At 34.5% G+C, this 20702-nt stretch overlaps 1 protein-coding gene across 10 annotated transcripts in view; it reads left to right on the forward strand.

The window, feature by feature from the left end:
* The window catches only part of PUM2 (pumilio RNA binding family member 2), a 97206-nt gene that overhangs the window by 56936 nt on the left and 19568 nt on the right, over positions 1–20702 (forward strand). For 8 of the 10 annotated variants that reach the window (XM_020898280.2, XM_020898279.2, XM_070451309.1 and 5 more), the window contains 3 exons: positions 8965–9108; positions 9225–9515; positions 13529–13765. In XM_020898280.2, the coding sequence (XP_020753939.1) occupies positions 8965–9108; positions 9225–9515; positions 13529–13765 (672 nt within the window). The remainder of the gene's footprint in view (positions 1–8964; positions 9109–9224; positions 9516–13528; positions 13766–20702) is intronic. The other 2 variants (XM_020898286.2, XM_020898287.2) reach the window with 1 other exon arrangement.

A 20702-nucleotide genomic window follows, 5' to 3' on the forward strand; every position in this document is an offset into this window, starting at 1 on the left:
TCCTTCTGCATGACTATATATGCTATCCATTGTTTCTTAGTCTTACATTTTCAGTCTTTATCCCTCTGCCACCTCCTTTTCTATAACCACTATAATACTAGTCTGCCTCTTCATCGTAAAAAACTTTCTCTCTCATGCTCCCCTCTTACTCTGTTGATCCCTTTCAGAACTTACATTCTGACACTGCTTTTTTAAGCCCCGCCTCCACGATTCTTTTTCAGTAGTTCTAATGTAACTCAGTGCCAGAGTATGACTTCCTGTCTTCATCCTAATTTTTCTTCATTCTTCATTTTCTTGGTTGTATGTCTAACTTTGTGAAACTCCTCTCCACTATGTTTGTGTGATATTTTACTCTCCTGGCTTTCCCATCTTTCTTATTGCTTTTTGTCAGTCTTCCTTTCCTCTGTATATCAATTAAACGTAAATGACAGTCTAGTCTAGTGACTAGATACTTTTGGAGTCAGATCTGCCATGTTACTCTGCCACTTGATTGTGTGACCTTGACCATTGACCAGTTCTCTTTCCTCTTTGAACCTCAGTTTCTGTATTGGAAAAATAGAGATGCTTTATATACTTCCTGTGGGAGAATCTTAACTGGTTTCACTTTTCACCTGTCATTCCTGTGCCAGTACACCAAGTGAGTTTACATCTGCATCTTGTATTCTTTTCTGAACACATAACACATTATTACCTTTGTACAAAATATTGCCATGTGTATGTTCCTGCTGTTCCCTTAAACTGAAAATTTCCCAAAATGAACTCACTTCTCCCAAATTTGCTTATCTTACTGTTTACCCTATTTCACTATTAACTTCCTTCTCTTCTTGAGCTAGAAATTTTTTACTTCATCCTCAGAGTCATCTTTAAGTCTTAATTTCTTCTATGCCCACATTCAATGACTTGCCAATTCTTGGTTATTCTGTCTCATGTCCACTTCTTTTCATCTCAGCTGTTCTTGTTCAGCCTCTCCTATGTCCTCCCACTAACTCTGTAAGCCTCTAGTCTCTTCAGTTTATTTCATCTTTTTATTCTTTTGGTTTCCTTTCAAAGTTCCACGTTAGTTTATACCATTCTGGTTGCTAACATTTCCATTAATCGAGCTCCAAACTACTTTTTAAACTCATCAACAGTGTCCTGGTTCTATACTTCAACATACTAGACCACAGACTGTTCCACAAACATTCTTTTATGCTTTTAGCTCTAGCCAACAATTTTCCTTTAGCATACCTTTTTATAAATTTTAAGCAAAATTAGGATATATAGTTTTACATTTTCCTTTTTAAAACCTTGCTTTATACTTGTGATTAACTTTCTTTTTTGTCTTTTAATATGATCCTTTTCATGAAGCCTTTCTGAATCTTTCCCAGTGCTTGTTCATGAATAATTATTCCTTCTGGGACTTCCCTAGTGGTCCAGTGATTTCAGACTCAAGTGTTTCCAATGCAGGGGGCATGGGTTTGACCCCTGGTTGGGGAACTAAAATCCTGCCTGCCATGCGGCATGGCCAAAAAAAGAAAATAATAATCATTTCTGCTTTTGTCATTCTTGTGGCACATAACTTACTCCCTTCTTTAGTACTTCTGTCTGCCTTGTGTTTCATTTAGCTGTTTGTGATCTGTTAATTATTTTAGCGTGTTTGGAGGTGGAAAATGTCTTAAAGTGAAAGTTACGTATTTCTCCCTAAGGAAAGTTATTTGATCAATGTCAGGTCTGCAAATAAGTGGCACTTTAGGATTAAAAATACACTATGTTACCTTCTCTATGAATTGTGTAATTCTTAAGTGTGAGGAGTGTGTCTTCTTTAGTGTCTTGTGTTTTATCAAGCTCTTTAAATAACAAAGATAGTATAATAGAAATTAGAAACTTTTGAACTGATTATGAAAATGCTGCATATTTAAACTTGTTTACTACACCTAAAAACAAAACATAAAAGAGGAGTATATTGGCCTTTTCTTTTTAATTGAAATATAGTTGATTTACAAGGTTGTTAGTTTCAGATGTACAGCAGAGTGATTCAGTTATATGTGTATATTCCTTTTCAGATTCTTAAAGGCCATCACAAAATAGTATAGTTTTCTGGGCAACACAGTCGGTCCTTGTTAGTTATCTTTTTTGTATGTGGTGTATATGTTAATCTGAAACTATTCTGTTCCCTCCTTTCCCTTTTGTAACTATAAGTTTGTTCTCTGTGTCTGTGGATCTGTTTTTGTTTTGTACATAGATTTGTGTCTTTTTTTTTTTTTTTTTTTTTTAAGATTTCTTGTCTTTCTCTATCTGGCTTACTTCACTTAATATGATAATCTCTAGGTCCATCCATGTTTTTGCAAATGGCTGGAGTATATAGGCTTGAATACATACATTAGAAAATAAGTTTCTATCTGGGAACCATAAAATGAAGAAAATAAATTCTAAGAATTAAAGAAGGAAATGAAATAATAAAGACCAAAACTGATGTAGATGAAATAGATGACAAATATACAATTAAAAAGGTCAAGTTATCCCAAAAGTTGCTTTTTTAAAAAGACTAATAAAATTGATAAACCTATTAGAGATTCATAAAAAAAAATGACAGAGAAGACATAAATAACCAATATCAGAAAAATTGAATAATCATAACAGGATATTAGGAATCAGTCTCATGTTAGGAAATTGGAAATTGCAGACAAAATAGACAAATAATGAGAAAAAATTATCAAACAGATTCAGTGATATATAGAAAATCTAAAGTTCGTTACTGTTAAGTCAATTGAGTAATCAAGAAGTCTTACAAAAAAATTCCAGGCTAACACAACTTTTCTGGTGAGTGATACCAGGCATTCAAGAAAGAAGTAGTTTCTAAATTTTAAAGCTCCAGAGACCAGAAGAACACTGGCTTCCCCTTGCCGTTTTATGGCGCTGGCTTAATCTTGGTAGTGAAACCTACAGATGTGCAGAAAAGGAACTATCGGCTAATCAGACTCACGAACATGGGTTTAGAAGTCCTGAAATACTCGCAAACCAGATCTAGCAATATGAAGCAGGCTGATACATCATGAACAAGTTGGATTTTATCCCAGGAATGCAAGATGAGCATTAGTAACTCACACAGTATAATTTTACACATTAAACGATTAAAATAGAGATACAAATAGTAAGAATTTCTCAAAAGATGCAGAATATTATAATAAATTTACATATTGACTTACAGATATGAATCAGAAGATTTAATATGCTGGGAAGTCAAAGAGAATTAAACAACCCACCTCACCTCCAAAGGATGACAGACTTCCTGTTTATACTCAGTATTTGAAAGTTTTCCATCTAGGATTGGGAAAAAGACAAGGAGTTCTGCTAACAATACTTCTCTTAAACATTGTATTAGAGATCCTAGCCAGTGCTATATAACATGAGAGAAATTTGAATAAAATGAAAAAGCTCTTTAAGAGAGAAATAATTGTCATTTGCAGAAAATATGATTATAGTAACTGAATCTGCAGATAAAATATTAGAATTAATGTTTTTGCTACGGTTTTCAGATGTAAAAATCAAGCATAAAATCTTTATTGTCAGCCAGCAGCGCTTTTTTTTTTTTTTTTTTTTTGGTCAAGTTAGTTCCCCACCAGGGATTGAACCAGGTCCACAGCATTGAAAACACAAGTCCTAAACAGTGGACAGCCAGGGAACTCCCAACACTATAATGCTTTAAAATGTAAAATTTGAAGATTATTTACAGTAGTAAGTACCTAGGAATAAGTCTTAAAAAGTGTACAGTTTCTTTGGGAAAACAACTTTGTTTAGACAGTAAGTTCAGTTGAGTTCAGTCGCCCAGTCGTGTCCGACTCTTTGCGACCCCACGGACTGCAGCATACTGGGCTTCCCTGTCTATCACCAACTCCTGGAGCTTCCATTGAGTTGGTGATGCCATCCAGCCATCTGTCTCATCCTCTGTCGTCAGTTCTTTGCATCAGGTAGCCAAAGTATTGGAGTTTCAGCTTCAGCATCAGTCCTTCCAATGAATATTCAGTACTGATTTCCTTTAGGATGGACTGGCTGGATCTCCTTGCTGTCCAAGGGCCTCTTAAGAGTCTTCTCCAATACCACAGTTCAACAGCATCAATTCTTTGGCACTCAGCTTGCTGTATAGTCCAACTCTCCTATTTGTACATGACTCTTGGATAAACCATAGCTTTGGGTAAGATGGACCTTTGTTGGCAAAGTAATGTCTCTGCCTTTTAATATGCTGTCTAGGTTGGTCATAACTTGCCTTACAAGAAGCAAGTGTCTTTTAGTTGCATGGCTGCAGTCACCATCTGCAGTAATTTTGGAGTCCAAAAAAATTAAGTCTGTCACTATTTCCATTGTTTCCCCATCTATTTGCTGTGAAGTAATGGGACCAGATGCCATGATCTTAGTTTTCTGAATGATGAGTTTTAAGCCAGCTTTTTCACTCTCCTCTTTCACTTTCATCAAGAGGCTCTTTAGTAGTTCTTCACTTTCTGCCGTAAGGGTGGTGTCATCTGTGTATCTGAGGTTATTGATATTTCTCCCGGCAGTCTTGATTCCAGCTTGTGCTTCATCCAGCCCGGCATTTTGCATGATGTACTCTGTTTCTAAGTTAAATAAGCAGGGTGACAGTATACAGCCTTGACGTACTCTTTCCCAGTTTGGAACCAGTGCATTGTTCCATGTCCAGTTCTAACTGTTGTTTCTTGACCTCCATACAGATTTCTCAGAAGTTTCTCTTGAAGAATTTTCCACAATTTATTGTGATCCACACAGGTTTTGGCGTAGTCAGTAAAGCAGAAGTAGATGTTTTTCTGGAACTCTCTTGTTTTTTAGATGATCCAGCGGATGCTGGCAATTTGATCTCTGACCCTTCTGCCTTTTCTAAATCCAGCTTGAATATCTGGAAGTTCATGGTTCACATATTGTTGAAGGATGGCTTAGAGAATTTTAAGCATTATTTTGCTAGTGTGTGCAATGAGCACAGTTGTGCAGTAGTTTGAACATTCTTCAGCATTGCCCTTCTTTGGGACTGGAATGAAAACACATTTTCCAGTCCTCTGGCCACTTCTGAGATTTCCAAATTTGCTGGCATATCAAGTGCAGCACTTTCACAGCATCATCTTTTTAGGATTTGGAATAACTCAATTGGAATTCCATCACCTCCACTAGCTTTGTTCAAGGAGACCTAAATACCATTGGGCAACTCAATGTTTTAAACATGCCGATTCTTCCCATATTAACCTATAGTTTCAATGCATTTCCAATCAGAACCCAGTGGGTTCTTACTGTGGGCTTCTTTGACAGCTGATACTAAAATTTAATGAAAATGCAGAGTCAAGATTAGCCACAATACTCTTATTAAAGGACAAAAATGAGTAGAAGGACTTGGTCTATTCTGACTTATACTCTAGGGTAAAATTTTACTCTTAAAGCTGCAGTTGAATTACTGCATGGAGAGACATAGAGACCCCAAAAATGAGATCCCAAAAGGAAGGGACAACTACCTAATTAATTCCCCCCCAAAAAAACAGCAAAAAGCAATAGGGAGGAAGAACTTGTTTTATAAATAAGGCGAAATAAAGAAAATTGATTCTTTGAACAACGAATTGTTCAAATTGGGATCCGTGACTTACCCTGTGTTCATTAATCATTTACATTTTGGATTTTAGACCTGTGTGGGAAAGTGGAATTTTAAAGGTTATTAGAAGATAATATAGGGAAATTTTGTTACGAAAATAAAGGAAATAATAAATTTGAACCCATTGCTTCAAAAGTCACCATAAAGAGAATGACAGGTCAGGCTCGGAATGAAAGAGGAAACTGTGGAACACTTGAATACAGCATACATAAAAAATTATAAATCAATAAGAGAGCTTCCCTGGTGTCTCAGTGGTGAAGAATCTGCCTGCCAGTGTGAGAGACACAGGTTCAATCCCTGATCCAGGAGGATCCCATATGCCACGGAGCGCCTCACGTCCGTGCACCACAGCTGTTGAGCCTGTGTTGTAGAAACGGAGGCACAGCTGCTGAGCCCTTGAGCCGCAGCTGCTGAAGACCTCATGCCATAGAGCCCATGCTCCTCAACAGGAGCCACGGCAAAGAAAAACCCCCACACCACTAGAGAAAAGCCCTTGAAGCAACAAAGACCCAGCACAGCCAAAAATAAAATTATTTTATAGAATAAATAAATTAAAAATAAATCAACAACAAAAGACAGCCAGTAGGAAAATGGGTGAGAGAAACTTTGAACAGGTTTTTTCCTGAGAGGAAATGCTGAGGCACAATTAGCATATAAAAGACACCCAACTTCCTTCTGAGCAAAGAAAGTCAAAACCACAACCGAATGCTTCTTCTTGTCTTTCAGATTGGCCAGTTTTTAAAGGTCTGATAGTTTATCAAGTATTTTAAAAGTCATTGTATGGCAAAAACCACTACAATATTGTAAAGTATTTAGACTCCAACTAATAAAAGTAAATGGGGGGAAAAAGTCAGGGAGCAGTGGAACTCTTAATACTAAGGTGGGTAAGTGTGTAAATTTGCACAACCACTTTGAAGGCAGTTTGGGCATTATTACCAAAATTTGAAAATACGCATACCCTTTAACTCAGGGTGTCAGCTGCTATACATCTTAGGTTAGAGAAATATGTACTCATAACACACCAGCATACACATATGAAAATGTTTATGGTAGTACTGTTGACAAGGACCCCAAACTGGGAACAGTGTAAATGTAGAATGGATAAATTTATCCTGGTGTTTGTTTAGTGAGGTGCTACACAATAGTGAAAATGGAAACAAAGTATAGCAATATGGATGAATTGCATGTAAAATTTTTTAAATAAGTCAAATGATTGTTTAGAGAGAGAAGTAAGGTGGGAAGTAAGATGTTGTGTAACTCTGAAGATCCCCTGGAGAAGTGGAGAAGGAAATGGCAACCCACTCCAGTATTCTTGCCTGGGAAATCCCATGGACAGAGGAGCCTGGCGGGCTACAAGTCCATGGGGTCACAAAGAGTCGGACATGACTTAGGGATTAAGCAACAAAGGGAAAGAGAAGATTGTGGTAAAGCAGGGATTTACAAGAGGTGGGTACCAGGCAGTTTTCTATTTCTATTATTGACTTGCATGGAGGTTATACTTTTTTGTGTTGTAATCATTATAATGTACTTTTGGTTTTTGCACTTTTTCTGTTTTATTTCACAATAATAAATGTTTTAAACACTTAAGAAGTATCATGTTCTGCTAAACAAGAACATTTTCTGGTTAAGAAAAAATTTATTCCCAGCCCCTTTTCTGTAGCTCCACTCTGGTCCTTTTTACAGCAAAATTCAAAAGCATTTCTATACTTGTATGGTTCTTCCATTCTTTACTAAACTCACCACACTGACTATCATCCTTATCAGAATGACTTCCGTATTGTTAAATTCATTAGTCTGGTTCTCAACTCTTAATGCCTTTTAGCAGCATTTTGTGTTGTTAATCACTCAGTCTTCATTCAAATTCTTTTTTCTTTGGCCTCCAGGAGACCACTGTGTTCTGATTTGGTTTTTTTCCTTCCTGGCTGTTTCCTCTCAGTGTCTTCTCTGGTTCCTCCTCTCTCCAGCCTCTTAAAGTGAAGTACCCTCCAGGCCGTAGGCCCTACCCTTTTATTTTCTTGGTGGTTGGATCATTTTTAGCTAATACCATGCTTATGTTGACCACTCCCTTATTTGTAAATCCAACCTGAACCTCTCTATTAAACTCCAGACTTGCATATTCTATATGACAGTTACAGTAGGATATCTGATAATTTCTCAAATTATCATGTTCATTCTATGAGGAGAGGTCTTTGAAAATTATTACCAATTAGTTCTAAGAGGAGAGGTCATTCCCTCCTAGATTTTGCCCAGTGCAGCCCTTCATTTGGCTGGTCCTCCTCTAATTCATATCCATTGCAATAAAGCTGCAATTGTGAATCAGAGTTACTGCATTTTATTAAAACAGCCTTTACATGTGAAAGTTTTGGTCCTAGTTTGGAAGGTGGTATTTAAATTTAAAATATCCAATATTGCTAGTACTTTTTTGCAAGTGGTCCTCACACTTTTGAGCCTGAGTCTTTGTTACTGTATAAGACAGCATTTCTTAACCTGACTCCTGGGAGAGAATAAACCTATTGCCTTAAAATAGCCACTGTATGAATGTATGTATATGTATATATATATAGAGAGAGAGATATAGAGAGATATAGTTAATTTCTCTCCCATGCATCTTGAGTGGTATTTGTTATTTTGGATCATCTTTGAGAAAATCGGCAAAAAAGTCACTTTTCTGTTCGAAATAATCATATTCTGTTCTGTGGATCAGATGAGGAACTGAGAAAGTCTGTGAAGAGAGAAACTACTCTTCCTATAGTTCTGAACAGTGCAAATTGTCACCGGCCTTGTGGTCAAGGCTGTAATACAACTAATGCCTATGTGATTTTTATTCAAACTCTAGCTTGAGACCCTTTACAAATTGACTGTTAAACTTTATGATTTTAAGTTACCTGTTTATATCATGATTTTATCTTTAAAGGATTGCTTGCAAGTGAAAATCTAAGGAAACGCTGTCAGTGAGGCACTTGGTTTAGAAATTTACTAAAATTGCCTAATGAATCTTACACTGCTTTCTCTCAATTCCCTTAGTCTTTATCCATTCTCCTCTCAGGAGAACTAATTGGTGGTAATAATTTTCAAGCATCAGCCCTTGATTACTTACAGTTTCAAAAGCAAAGACTATATCTCATCATTCTGTGGTCCATATTTAGGCTTTGTTAGATTTTCTTTTATTTACTAATACCTTCTCAGATGTGTTTACTTTTTATATAGTAACTAATGGTTTTATATTCACAGTAAAAATAGCTGTGTTTGCTGGTTGATAAAAACAACTGTGGGAGAAAGTAAATAACATGCTTTCTATATTAATGTTTTCATTGGTAAACATTTATTTTGCTATTATCTAGGCTATCAAGTACTAGCTCCAACTGCCTATTATGATCAGACTGGTGCCTTAGTGGTTGGCCCTGGAGCAAGAACTGGCCTTGGAGCTCCAGTTCGGTTAATGGCTCCAACACCTGTTTTAATTAGTTCAGCAGCAGCACAAGCTGGTAAGTGTAACTGACATTTTCAGGGATAATAATTTTCTGGTGGTGTTTGAGATATTTTAAAAATAGAAAATGTTTTTCTGGGTAGTTACAAGAAGTATCTGAAATTTATTTTATAGCAGCGGCAGCAGCAGCTGGAGGAACTGCGAATAGTCTCACAGGCAGCACAAATGGTCTGTTCCGGCCAATTGGCACTCAGCCACCACCGCAGCAGCAGCAGCAGCAGCCGCCAAGCACTAATCTGCAGTCTAATTCATTTTATGGGAGCACTTCTCTGACTAATAGCTCCCAGAGCAGTTCTTTATTTTCTCATGGACCTGGCCAACCTGGAAGTACATCTCTTGGCTTTGGAAGCAGTAGCTCTCTGGGTGCTGCTATAGGGTCAGCCCTCAGTGGATTTGGTTCATCAGGTACGTTTCTTTTCAAGATGAGTGTACTCTGCTAAGTGGACATGAGGTACATGTGTTTGTTTTTAGTATTAATATGAACAATAGCTTGTAGTGTAGAAAGGACAAGAATAAGATACTGGTTTATTGGCTTAGTTTTGTAGACAGAAACCTCTTGGAGTGTTTATGAATGTTTAACCCATTTCACGCAGCCCATTCTTTACTCAAGTATAATACATTTTCCCCTGGCCTTAAGAATTATACTACTGTAATTTTTGTTTTAGTAAGATTTGTTTGGGCTAATATACATTATGCTTGTTACTAGCTCTTCCCTTTTCCCTATAATATTAATGTTTGAGGCAGTAAAAACTTTGCTATCTTAAGTTTCTGATATTTTAAAATAATAATTATCTGTGTGCTCATCAGATGATTTATTCTTATTAAATGTTAATGAATATTTATGGTCCCTATTTGGTATAATATATAAAAATAAAATATAATGAAATGTTCTAAACAGAAGCCCCTACAATAAGGATGCCTGTCTTTATTTTAGGTTAAACAACTTAGCCTTTATCACTAAAAATATGTTTAAAAAGACTCCTGCCCGCTTCGTATCCTAGTTTTATACATAATACTTAAGAAGTCCAAATTTTAAATAGCTTCACAAAATAAATAATGTACCCACAGAAACTGATTTTGTAACTGAGAAAGAGCTGAAATCAGAAGAGGCCCACATTGACACCCTGTTGACACATGTATTATCAGTCTCTGGTATTTCCAGAGTGTTCAGGAAACAGGGAAAAAACAGCTTACTCTCATTCTCTTGGTATAATTGACAGCCTTTTCTTTATGAGGGACATTTATTCACACCTCAAGAAATGTTTTATTTCTCTGGTGTCCTTGAGTCTTTAGAATCTGCTTCTAGTCTGTTTTCCCACCACATGAAATTATATTCTTTTTTGGTGTGAAAAAATGGCCAAACTAACACATGCCAGTCATTACTATTTTTGCCAGATTTCTAAGAAAGTATCTTCTTAACTCTTTGAACGTTTTCAATAGGGATGGTCCAGAACACCTATTAACTTTTAGGTGCATAATTCTTTTGATATAATGAGATACAAAAAGGAAATATCGTATTTGCCTAATAAAAAAATTGCCTAAAGAATGGGCATGGGAACTTCTCAGGAAAAATCTAGTGAACATAGAGACTATTCAGTCTTTTAATTTTCCTATTTGATTTGTTTCATTACGTTTGGAGCTTAGTATTTTAATATGTAGCCCAGGCACTCTCATAGACTCACTTTTTTCTTTCTAACAGTTGACAAGCAGTTACCCCAGATAATCCTAGATTGCTGAAGAAAATCAAAAGAACAGATAACTTAAAAAAAAAACTTTTGTGGAAATAACTGGTTTCTGTAGATTTGTAGGCCCTGAATAATACAGGAAAAATAGAGAAAAGATAAATATTCTGTTCCCTTTGTAATAATAAAATGTCACTGATAGTCTGGTATACTCCCAAATTTCCCTGTCTCTTTATTTGTTAAGACCCTTCCCCCTGTATTCAGGAACTGATTAGTCATCAACATTTTGTTCTCTATAGTTGTCCCCTGCAGATGCCTCTGCCAAAAAATTATCTTCATTCTCCCTTATTTATGAGCATTGCTTTATTCCATTCTGATTTCCAACTTGGGTACCTCTGTTTTACCTTGCTTCAGAGGACATGAACGATTGCTATCCCTAAATACCAGTAAAAAAACCTATCATCTCCCTCCTCTTGGACATCTTGTGAGCGTTCATTCAAGTGCTGCACTTATGTACCCTTGGAAATATACCCATTACCATTTCACATTATGGCAATTCCATATCTATATGAAATCTGAAATATGCTTATATGCACATGTACATATACAGTACCATGTACACAGTCATTTTCTTACCCGTATGATGAAATTATTAATGCTTAACAGTGTTAAATACCCCGGTTTATAACTCAGATCGCCAGGAAGCTTAGCCATTGTAATATAGAGATTAAATCACCGTTTCTATAACCTGTTATTTAGAATGTTCTTTTACAGTTGAAAACTCGTGATTTAACATTTTATCCACAATTGATATATGATTAGTGACTCCACTGTCATTATCTAGCCTCTTAAATATTTTAAGTATATTTTGTTTTATATTTTATAGTCATACTGTTGCAGATAATGTAGGCAGATAGTAAAATTTAAGAAGCCAACGTGTTTATGTTTAAAGTAAAGCTATTTCTTTTAAATGTTTTGCTTGGCTTTTCCTTTTTAGAGGAAAATGATATTGCATGTGTCAAAACTGTGGTTTCTTTGATTATTTGCCAGGGGAATGATAGTACTGCTGCTCTCATTTAGAGGGCTTTTGTCTTTTTCCTTGTCAGTTAAATGTTTTCTGAAATAGAAATTACAAATGTAGCCATGTTTTAGAAAAATCACTTTGACAGTGTCCTTTTAAATTAGCATAGTTATTATAGCATACATTGACAATTTTGCCACAACCATTCTTACAGTAGTATTTATTTGTTGTATTAAAAATGCATATAGTTACTTAGTATTTCCCTATAATATATCTTAAAAAGTGAGAATTTCGTTAAAACCTGATCAGTCCTTCAGAAACCGCATTCACTGGTTTAAAAGGTTGAATACTGTTAATATAATATTTTGCTTAATACAGTAGTATGAGCCTGGTATTTTTCCTTTATAGGATTTTTGTTTTGGTAAAACCAGTGTAATTAAGTTTTCTTTCTGTATTAATAAGCTTACCTTGGTCTACCATCATGTGCTCTGCTTAATTTTTCTCTTTAACCTATACCCTTATGACCTATTTATAATTGACCTATTAAAATTTTCTTTAAAAGAATTAACCATATTGGTCCGAATATAGAGCTTGTCTTTTAAAAACTTTACAGGTTAAAAAATGTAATATGATATTGTCTTCAATACAAAAAGATTTGGTTTAAAAGGCTTAGAGACAGTTTAAAAAAAAAAGTGTACTTGAAAATACAGGCTCTAAGTGAGACTTGTGAATTGGGAGTTTTGGACAACCCTTTTAAAAACACTTTGTAAAAAATTTGATTATCCAAGTATATGTTGATTAATAGCCAGATCTCGGGTTGCATAGCTACATGGTAATGTGAACCTACCATTCTTTTATGATTTTATAAAATGAAAAAAGGACTAGAAAGTTAATAGTTGAATTGGGGATTAAGTGAAAAACAAGAAATTGGTATGTAGTACAGTAAGGGATGTAATACCTTTACCTAAGTAAGCAGTTCACGAGGCCAGACTATCATCTTAAGAATGGAAGATCTCGAGGGGTAAGTGAATGCATGTCTTTGGTTGAAAACAGAGCTAGCAGTTAAAGTTTGGTTTTTCCAATATGTATTTTGTAATTTAGCTATTGAAGAATCAGGAGAATGTGTAGTGCGAAAAGTACTGAGGAGTAAGCTGCCACTGTATTTCACAGCTGACTAATATTCGGGCCAATATGGACTTAAAGGACTGGTTTGAACACAAGCTGGAACCCAAATCAAATATGAATGGCAGGGGAAATGTGTTAATATTCTGTTTATCAATATAATCTTTTCTTGGCATTGGGTTGAAGTCTAAGAACTTGGTTCCAAAGGTTAGGATACTACCAAAATATAACCTTATTGGAATTTAATCTCTAGCATAGCAGACAACTTAAAGTTTCAGGGTTTATAAATCATACCAGGGTATTAAAGCACAGTAATCATATGTGTCAGTGGTAAATATGTGTGAAATAATGATCATATGACTGCTGGTAAATATTTGGTCATTTTCCTGGGGTGCATTTATACCCTTTTATGATTAATAAGTTAGTATATATACTTATCACAGTATATATAGTTATCACAGTAATTATCTTCTCTGTTATGTTTCTAAAAATAATTATTGTGATCACTTCTGTTATTTCCCAGCAAGAGTTGGGGATAGGTTTTATTCAGTTAACACTGTATGTAATTAGGGTTTTTTTTATTTCTTCTTCAGTTGGCAGTTCTGCAAGTAGTAGTGCCACAAGGAGAGAGTCTCTATCTACTAGCTCTGACTTGTACAAAAGATCTAGTAGCAGCCTAGCACCCATAGGGCAACCATTTTACAATAGTCTGGGATTTTCCTCCTCTCCAAGTCCAATAGGCATGCCTCTGCCAAGCCAAACTCCAGGACATTCACTTACGCCACCGCCATCACTTTCATCACATGGATCCTCATCCAGTTTGCATTTAGGTAAAAAAAAAAACCAAAACCCTTTTTATTCGTATGTATACATGTAAGTGTGTTTGTGTGTATGTTTTATGATATGTGTAAAATATTTAATGTTGGATAAAACATGCCAAATTGCTTTTGCTTTTAGATATTATCCTTTTGAAAAAGTTCTACTTTTGTGAAAATTCAAAGTGAGGGTCTGATGTACAGTAAGGTAAAGACCCCTATTGTATTTTTTATTCCTTTTATGAAATACAGTGGTGTGTTTTTTCTCGTCTGTGCTTTTGATTTGTGTGTGTTTTAGTTCATCTGAAAAGTCAGTTATTTATATGTGATAGTGAAATAAATTTCACCATCAAAAGTTTGTGCACACCAAAAGCAAAATGTTAATCACGTAGTTATTGAACTTTAAATAATTTAGTTTAGTATGATGGTCTTTGCTTTGGCCTTTTACCAAAGGGTTATATCAGGGTATATGAATTGAGTATGTTTGTGAGTTAGAGAATCTTACCATGTATGGGTTTGGTCCATGTACTTCTGTTACTTTTGAATATGTTGTTTAAGAAAAAATGTTCTAGGTTTTTTGTATCCTTGTAGTTGGGACATTTAGAACTTTGGTTTATATTTGTATATTAAAATTGCCCCCAGCCCAGGATTATTTGAATTGGTGGTTCCCTTTTTCCTGCTCCAAGATGTATTTAACCATGTAGTTAACAGGATATTTTGAAGGGTTTTTGGATATCAGAGGCTGTGTATGAATCCCTGTCTCTTCAAAGTATTTTATTAAAATTAGGTTTTGGATTTTTCTGATCCTAGTCATTTCTACTTAAAATTGAGGAGTTCTGTTGCTGATTTTTATATATGCTTGGAAAGATATTAATCAGCTTGTGATTTAAAGAGTAATGCTTGCTTTTGAAAGCAAATATAAGTTAGTGATTATGTTTGAGCCCCTCCCCCAGTCATAAGGCTATAGCTCTTTTTTCCGAAAGCTCAGTAATGTAGTTAAGTGCCCATTGTAACAAAGGAATCTTTAACAGTGATCATCATTTAGGCTTATTTTATTACAAAGTGGGCTAGATTCTTTTTTAAAAAGACTGGTCCTCCACCCCAGTTCTGAGCCTTTGCTCTTTTGGGGATATTAACTATATGCAACCAATTAATTTATTTGAATGGGGTCCTCAGACCTGGTTTGTAGCACTGTTTGTGTAAACTTAACCAGTTTTTAGTCTACCACCTTCCTTCATTTATCTTTTCTCAGTCACAGGAGCTATTCAGTTGTTGATTTTTATTATTTCTATTCAGACCCACTCCTACTACTCCCATTTAAAACATTAAAACATGCCTTTGAGACTTTGACACCAAAATTTGGAACAAAACATAACTGAGATAGGCATTTCATAATAGTTTTGTGTTTTATTCGTTAAGATTATATTTGTCATGTCCTGTCATTTTTTTCATAGGTAAGTTTCAGATCAGGTTTCTGTCAACTGTTAACTGCTTATGTAGTGCTTTAGTGCCTGTGTAAATGGCATTATTCTATGTAACTTGCTTAGAAATTGGATTATAATGACCTTTTAGATGTCTCCAATTAAACCACAGTCTAGATTTTTTTGACTATAAAGAATCCAGGTATATAAATGCTTATGGAATGAATTCTAGTCAGTTATGAGGAGTAATCATGTGGGCCAGGAGTTCTACATTGTACTCTGATACTTTTCTGCCCACAGTTTAAGCTTAACTCCTTAGGTTAGCCTCACCTTGAAATCTGGTATTAAAATACACCTCTGATTGAAATTGTCTGTAGATTATTTTCTTTTGAGATACCCTAGTTTCTTTTAACTTTAGTCATACTATAACTAGCAGCCTTTTTTGGTAACAAGGAATAGACCCTGCCAAATTGAAATAATTCAGTAGATTTCATAAATTTGCTTTTCACATAGTGTTCATGAAAATAATCTGTCCTTCACTTTCATATCATTGACTCATGATGCAAGACTTTAACATGCTCTCTGGTCTAAAAAATATATTTTAAATTGTGTATTCCTGAAGTGGATTATGCCATAAGTTAGGCTATCAAGGCTGCTGATTTATAAAATACCTAAGGAAATGAATTTGCATAGCCATGTAAAAAATAATCTTACTGTGGTCATACACTAAGAATATAATACTATAAAATAGAGATAAATTTTCCATTTCATTAAAATTGACTGGAATTAATTAGTTCCAGTTGATTTTCTTATGAGATGTTAAGACATGTAACCATTATAGTTATTGGTAGGTCTAGCTAGCTACAGTCTTAAAATACTAGATGAAGCATCTTTTTTTTTTTTTAAGCCACGTATCATATGCCTTTGCTACTGCTAGCTACTTGATTGACAGAAAAAGCTAATAACAACATGTGTGCTTCTGGTTTTCCAGGAGATGTTTCATTTTTAAAAAATAGTTGTAATTTAATGAACATAAATATTTTTAGTAGGATGACTAGTAGTCACTTTATGATTGAAGAATCAGTATTTCAACTGATAGATTTTGGTTGTTCCATTTTTTTTATAACCTAAATATTTTTGTTAAGATTTGCAGACTTTTAAAATATACTGAAGTCAGAAGCATGAAAAAGTAATCTTATATTCCATATTATAATGTGAAATTTCTAAGAGATTCCTTTTTAAAAAACATTTATAGCCACAATATCAAAATCATACCTTTTAACATTTAATAATTCTCATTACTCTAATTTCCCTAATTTACCTAAATGTCTTTTTACAGTTGTGTTTACATCAAGGTCCAAATAAGATCCATTATTTGTTTGATACGTCTTTTGATATGGAACCATTTTTACCATCCTCTTTTTTTTTTCTTCTTCTCTACATGTATTTGTGAAAGAAACTTTGTCCTATTGAGTATCCCACATTCTTGACTGATGAATTCTTCCTCATGATGGTATTTAATGTGTTCCTCTGTTCTCTGAATTTTCTGTAAAATGTAATTAAATTTGGTGGTTTGATCTTGTTGTTTGTTTGCTTTGTTATTTGGTTATATAGTTCTGCTGCACCATATCAGGAGACACATATCTAGTTGTTTCCATCAGCCAGATCCACTTAACAGCTTAGCAACCTTTCATCATCACCTGAATATTTCTTCAGAGATTGCAAAATGGTGATTCTCTAACTCTGTCATTCCTTTGCATTGATTAGCTGGAATTTTTCTGTGGAAAAGAATTTTCATTGGTTGTGAGGTTACCCTGAAATACATAGTTCATATAGGAATCATGATAATGCTTAATTTTTTTTCCTGTATTTTGTAACTTTATTAAGTTGATGCCTTAGCAACTTCTGAAGGTGACTTGTAGGGGTTTTTTGTTTTTGTGTTTAAATCATCATACACTACAGGTAACTGTAGTGTAAATTGATAGCTTTTAGGATTGTTGATATATTTCAGTCCATTGTAGTCTGGAAGATAACACTTTTTATACCTTTTTTTGATCCTATATTACTATCTTTAACCATTTGGAGTCCCTTCAGATTGGTACCTGCTTGACCATAACTTGTTAAAAGCACTTAAAACACTGGTTAGAGAAGCAAGTGGAAAAGAACAAGCAAAGAGAACAACTTTAATAAGATTAGTGGTTTTTATTTTGAAATGCAAAGAGCTCTGTCACATTCTGGGCTTTACATTCAGCATTGAATATTAAATGAATTATTTTCTCATGTTACATTGATTTATAAATTTGAGGGAAAAATCTTCTACCAGTAGTTGTGTTTTAAATTATTCTCTGTGATAGAAGTCAGCCTCTTATTTTGAGATAGTTCACTCCCAGTAAAAGAAGATGAAATATTTCCAGTCTTATTTTGTTCATCTACCTGGAGCTAGCTAACTAGTTGTTTCCTTTCTTTTTCTTCTTTGAGTAAATGTTTACAATATGTTAATGATTTCTTATTTAATCTTTATTCTCATAATATTTAGATTGATATGGAACTTCTTGGGTATAAAGTAGTATTCTGTATTTTTATTAGGGTTTGACGAACAAGTGGCTTTCTTCTCTGTACCTCTTTTTGAGCTGGCTTATTTTTTTCCTTAAGAAAAGGATGCCAAAAAGTCTTAATGACAGCTATGAGCTCAGGGAAATTAGTTAATTCAAAGGTAACTATTAAAGTTTTGTTAATGTCATGTATTCAGTAATCAAATAGTGGATTCAGCAATTAAATAGTGCAATAGATTTAAAAACTTGGTAACCTGTCTTCTACCCTAATCACAGAAAATTTTATATGAAATGTAGACAGGGTAATATTAGCTTCTAAGGTCATTTTTCCTATTTAGTGGTAGTTTATCTGTTGAAATTGCTGACCTTTAGCAAATTTGGTCATCTACTTTTCTCAGAATGAGATTTTTAAGAGTTAAAACAAGAATGGCCAAATCAGTTGTTAAGGCTATGTACAATTTTGCTGAGTTTCATATTTGGTCCTTGAAGCAGAAAACAATATGAATTATTTTGAAGTTTTCATTGAAAGTACTCTTTAAGTAGCAAGTTCCCTGTAACTGAATAGCTGCTGCTACTGCTGCTAAGTCGCTTCAGTCATGTCTGACTCTGTGCGACCCCATAGACAGCAGCCCACCAGGCTCCGCCGTCCCTGGGATTCTCCAGGAAAGAACACTGGAGTGGGTTGCCACTGCCTTCTCTGAACTGAATAGCATTTGGTAGTTTTCTAAAGCACCTTCATATTCATGATTTCATTTCATTCTAATTGTTAACATAGAATGGCTGAATCATATGCCCATTAAAGAGATAGTTATAGGTCATATGAGCCCAAAAAGCTTGACCAAACCCATAAATGACAGAACTGAAGCTGGAACATTGTTCTAACTCCTGTTACTATTTTTTCTGTTCTGCTGTCCTATAATCAACTGAACAGTTTTGCAAAGTATGCCAATAACAGGATTCTAATCAGCCTCTCAAATTATATTTTACATGGGCATGTGTTTTTTAAATGTTTATAAAAGATTACTAGGCTTCTAGGTCCCTTTCATTTTTCAGTCATTCTTGAGATTTATAGGAAAGCTCTTACCTAGCATTTTTAAAGTCCAAATATTATCTACTCTTTGAAATAAGAATTTGTGTTACTTATAAGGCAGGTGACTCAGGAACTAAATATATTGTACGATATAGGACTGAATAGATAAGACAGCATATTCAGCTTGAAGCAGAATGTTATTTACAGGTTCTCGTGGTGGTTTTAATGAACGCACTGCTTCAACCCATTGGTGTGTCTAAAAGTCACTTATTTGTTGATGAGTATGAAATATGTTGTGAAGAAATTCTATTATTACTTGTGTAGAAGAATTTATTATTTTATGTTTCATTTCTGTATACAAATTCATTAGTCTGAGTTCTGGTTTGGGGTCTCAGTGATTAAGTTTTGCCCTTATGTTTTGTTCATTATCCTTTAATTATGTTATCTGTGACTTTGTACTTCTAATGATTGAAAAATGTTTTCACCAGTTAATTCAGTGAAGATAATCTCAGATTTGAGACTAGAAAATACTTGATGCTCCTATTCAGTGGTTTACCATATCAGAATCACTTGGGCCTGTTTAAAATACTTCGAATGAGGAGGTGATTGATTTGGAATTGTATGACAGCAGTTTTTGCTTGTCATGATGACTATGGGGATTCTGTTGACATTAAATACCTAGCAGCCAGATGCTAAACTCTTCATTTTAAAATGATTATCCCACTGAAATTTCCAGTAGTACTCACCTGGAGAGAGAGACCACTTTGGAATAATTCATAGTTTACATTAGGGGTTACTCCAATTCATACATCTTTTTGACTCATAATTCCTGAATCTGGTTTATATGAGCCTATGATGTTGTCGCCCGTCATCCCACTAATGGATTTTTTTTCTTCCTGCCTTCTTTCCCTTCCATTTACCTGAAATTTGCTTACCATTGCATGTTTTAAATTTTTTTAAGTTTTAACTTTGACTTCTCTTTCATACTACACACACAAATAAAACTTCATTCTCAAAGTGCTCAAATAACTTGCTTCTAGTTGTCAAGTTAGTAAACAGAAATTTTGAGCCCAGGTCTATCTGGTTTATTCCAAAATATGACACTGCTCCTTGAAGAATGCTTTTATTTCTGTCTACTACTTCTCTGACTAAATAAAAGATCTTTTCCTATTCCCTGAGTTTAGAATTTTTGTGAACTTCTTATAAAATTGTGGTAAAATATAACAGCCTATTATGAGTTGGTGGTGAAAGTGACTTTGAATGTCAGTATATTGGCAGTTTTTACTTGCTTGCAATTGACTTTTAATCCTCAATTAAATGCTTTTTGCTTCAAGGATCTCTTAGTATATTTTATTACTAATTTTTAAATTTAAATTGATCAGATGCTATTGTAATTAATAGAATAGTAATAAGTTTAATTATTATACTGAAACTAATACTATTTTATGTTTCTCTTTTATGTGTAGTTTTGTTGTGTTTTGTTTCTGGCCTCCATTTAAGAATTTTGAGGTCTGATAAAAATTTTTACCTAATTTATTTTACTTAATTCACTTAATAAATTTATTCAACCAGTGTCAAATATACCTACATGGCATACTGTACTTAACTTCAGAGACACTGGTGAAGAAAACATTCTGCCCACCATCATCATATTTGACTTTTTTTGTGGTGAATACAGACAAGTAAACCAGTGATTGCAATATAATGATTGTAGTGCTGTTGACTTAGTTACTTTATTTAACATAGTGATTCTCTGCCTTAGAATCATTATCTTTCCTTTATGGGTTTTTTTGGTACCAAGTTAACCACAGACTAGATTATATTAGGGTTGTTTTGGATTTTTTTTTTTTTTTCTCTCCACTAAATTAGAAATAAGAAAGCTGAGACCATGCTCCACAGCTTTTAAGAGTACAGTTGACCCTTGAACAACACAGATTTCAGCTGCCCAG

Source organism: Odocoileus virginianus, chromosome 2, assembly GCF_023699985.2.
Source record: "Odocoileus virginianus isolate 20LAN1187 ecotype Illinois chromosome 2, Ovbor_1.2, whole genome shotgun sequence".
In the NCBI taxonomy this organism is placed as follows: Eukaryota; Metazoa; Chordata; class Mammalia; order Artiodactyla; family Cervidae; genus Odocoileus; species Odocoileus virginianus.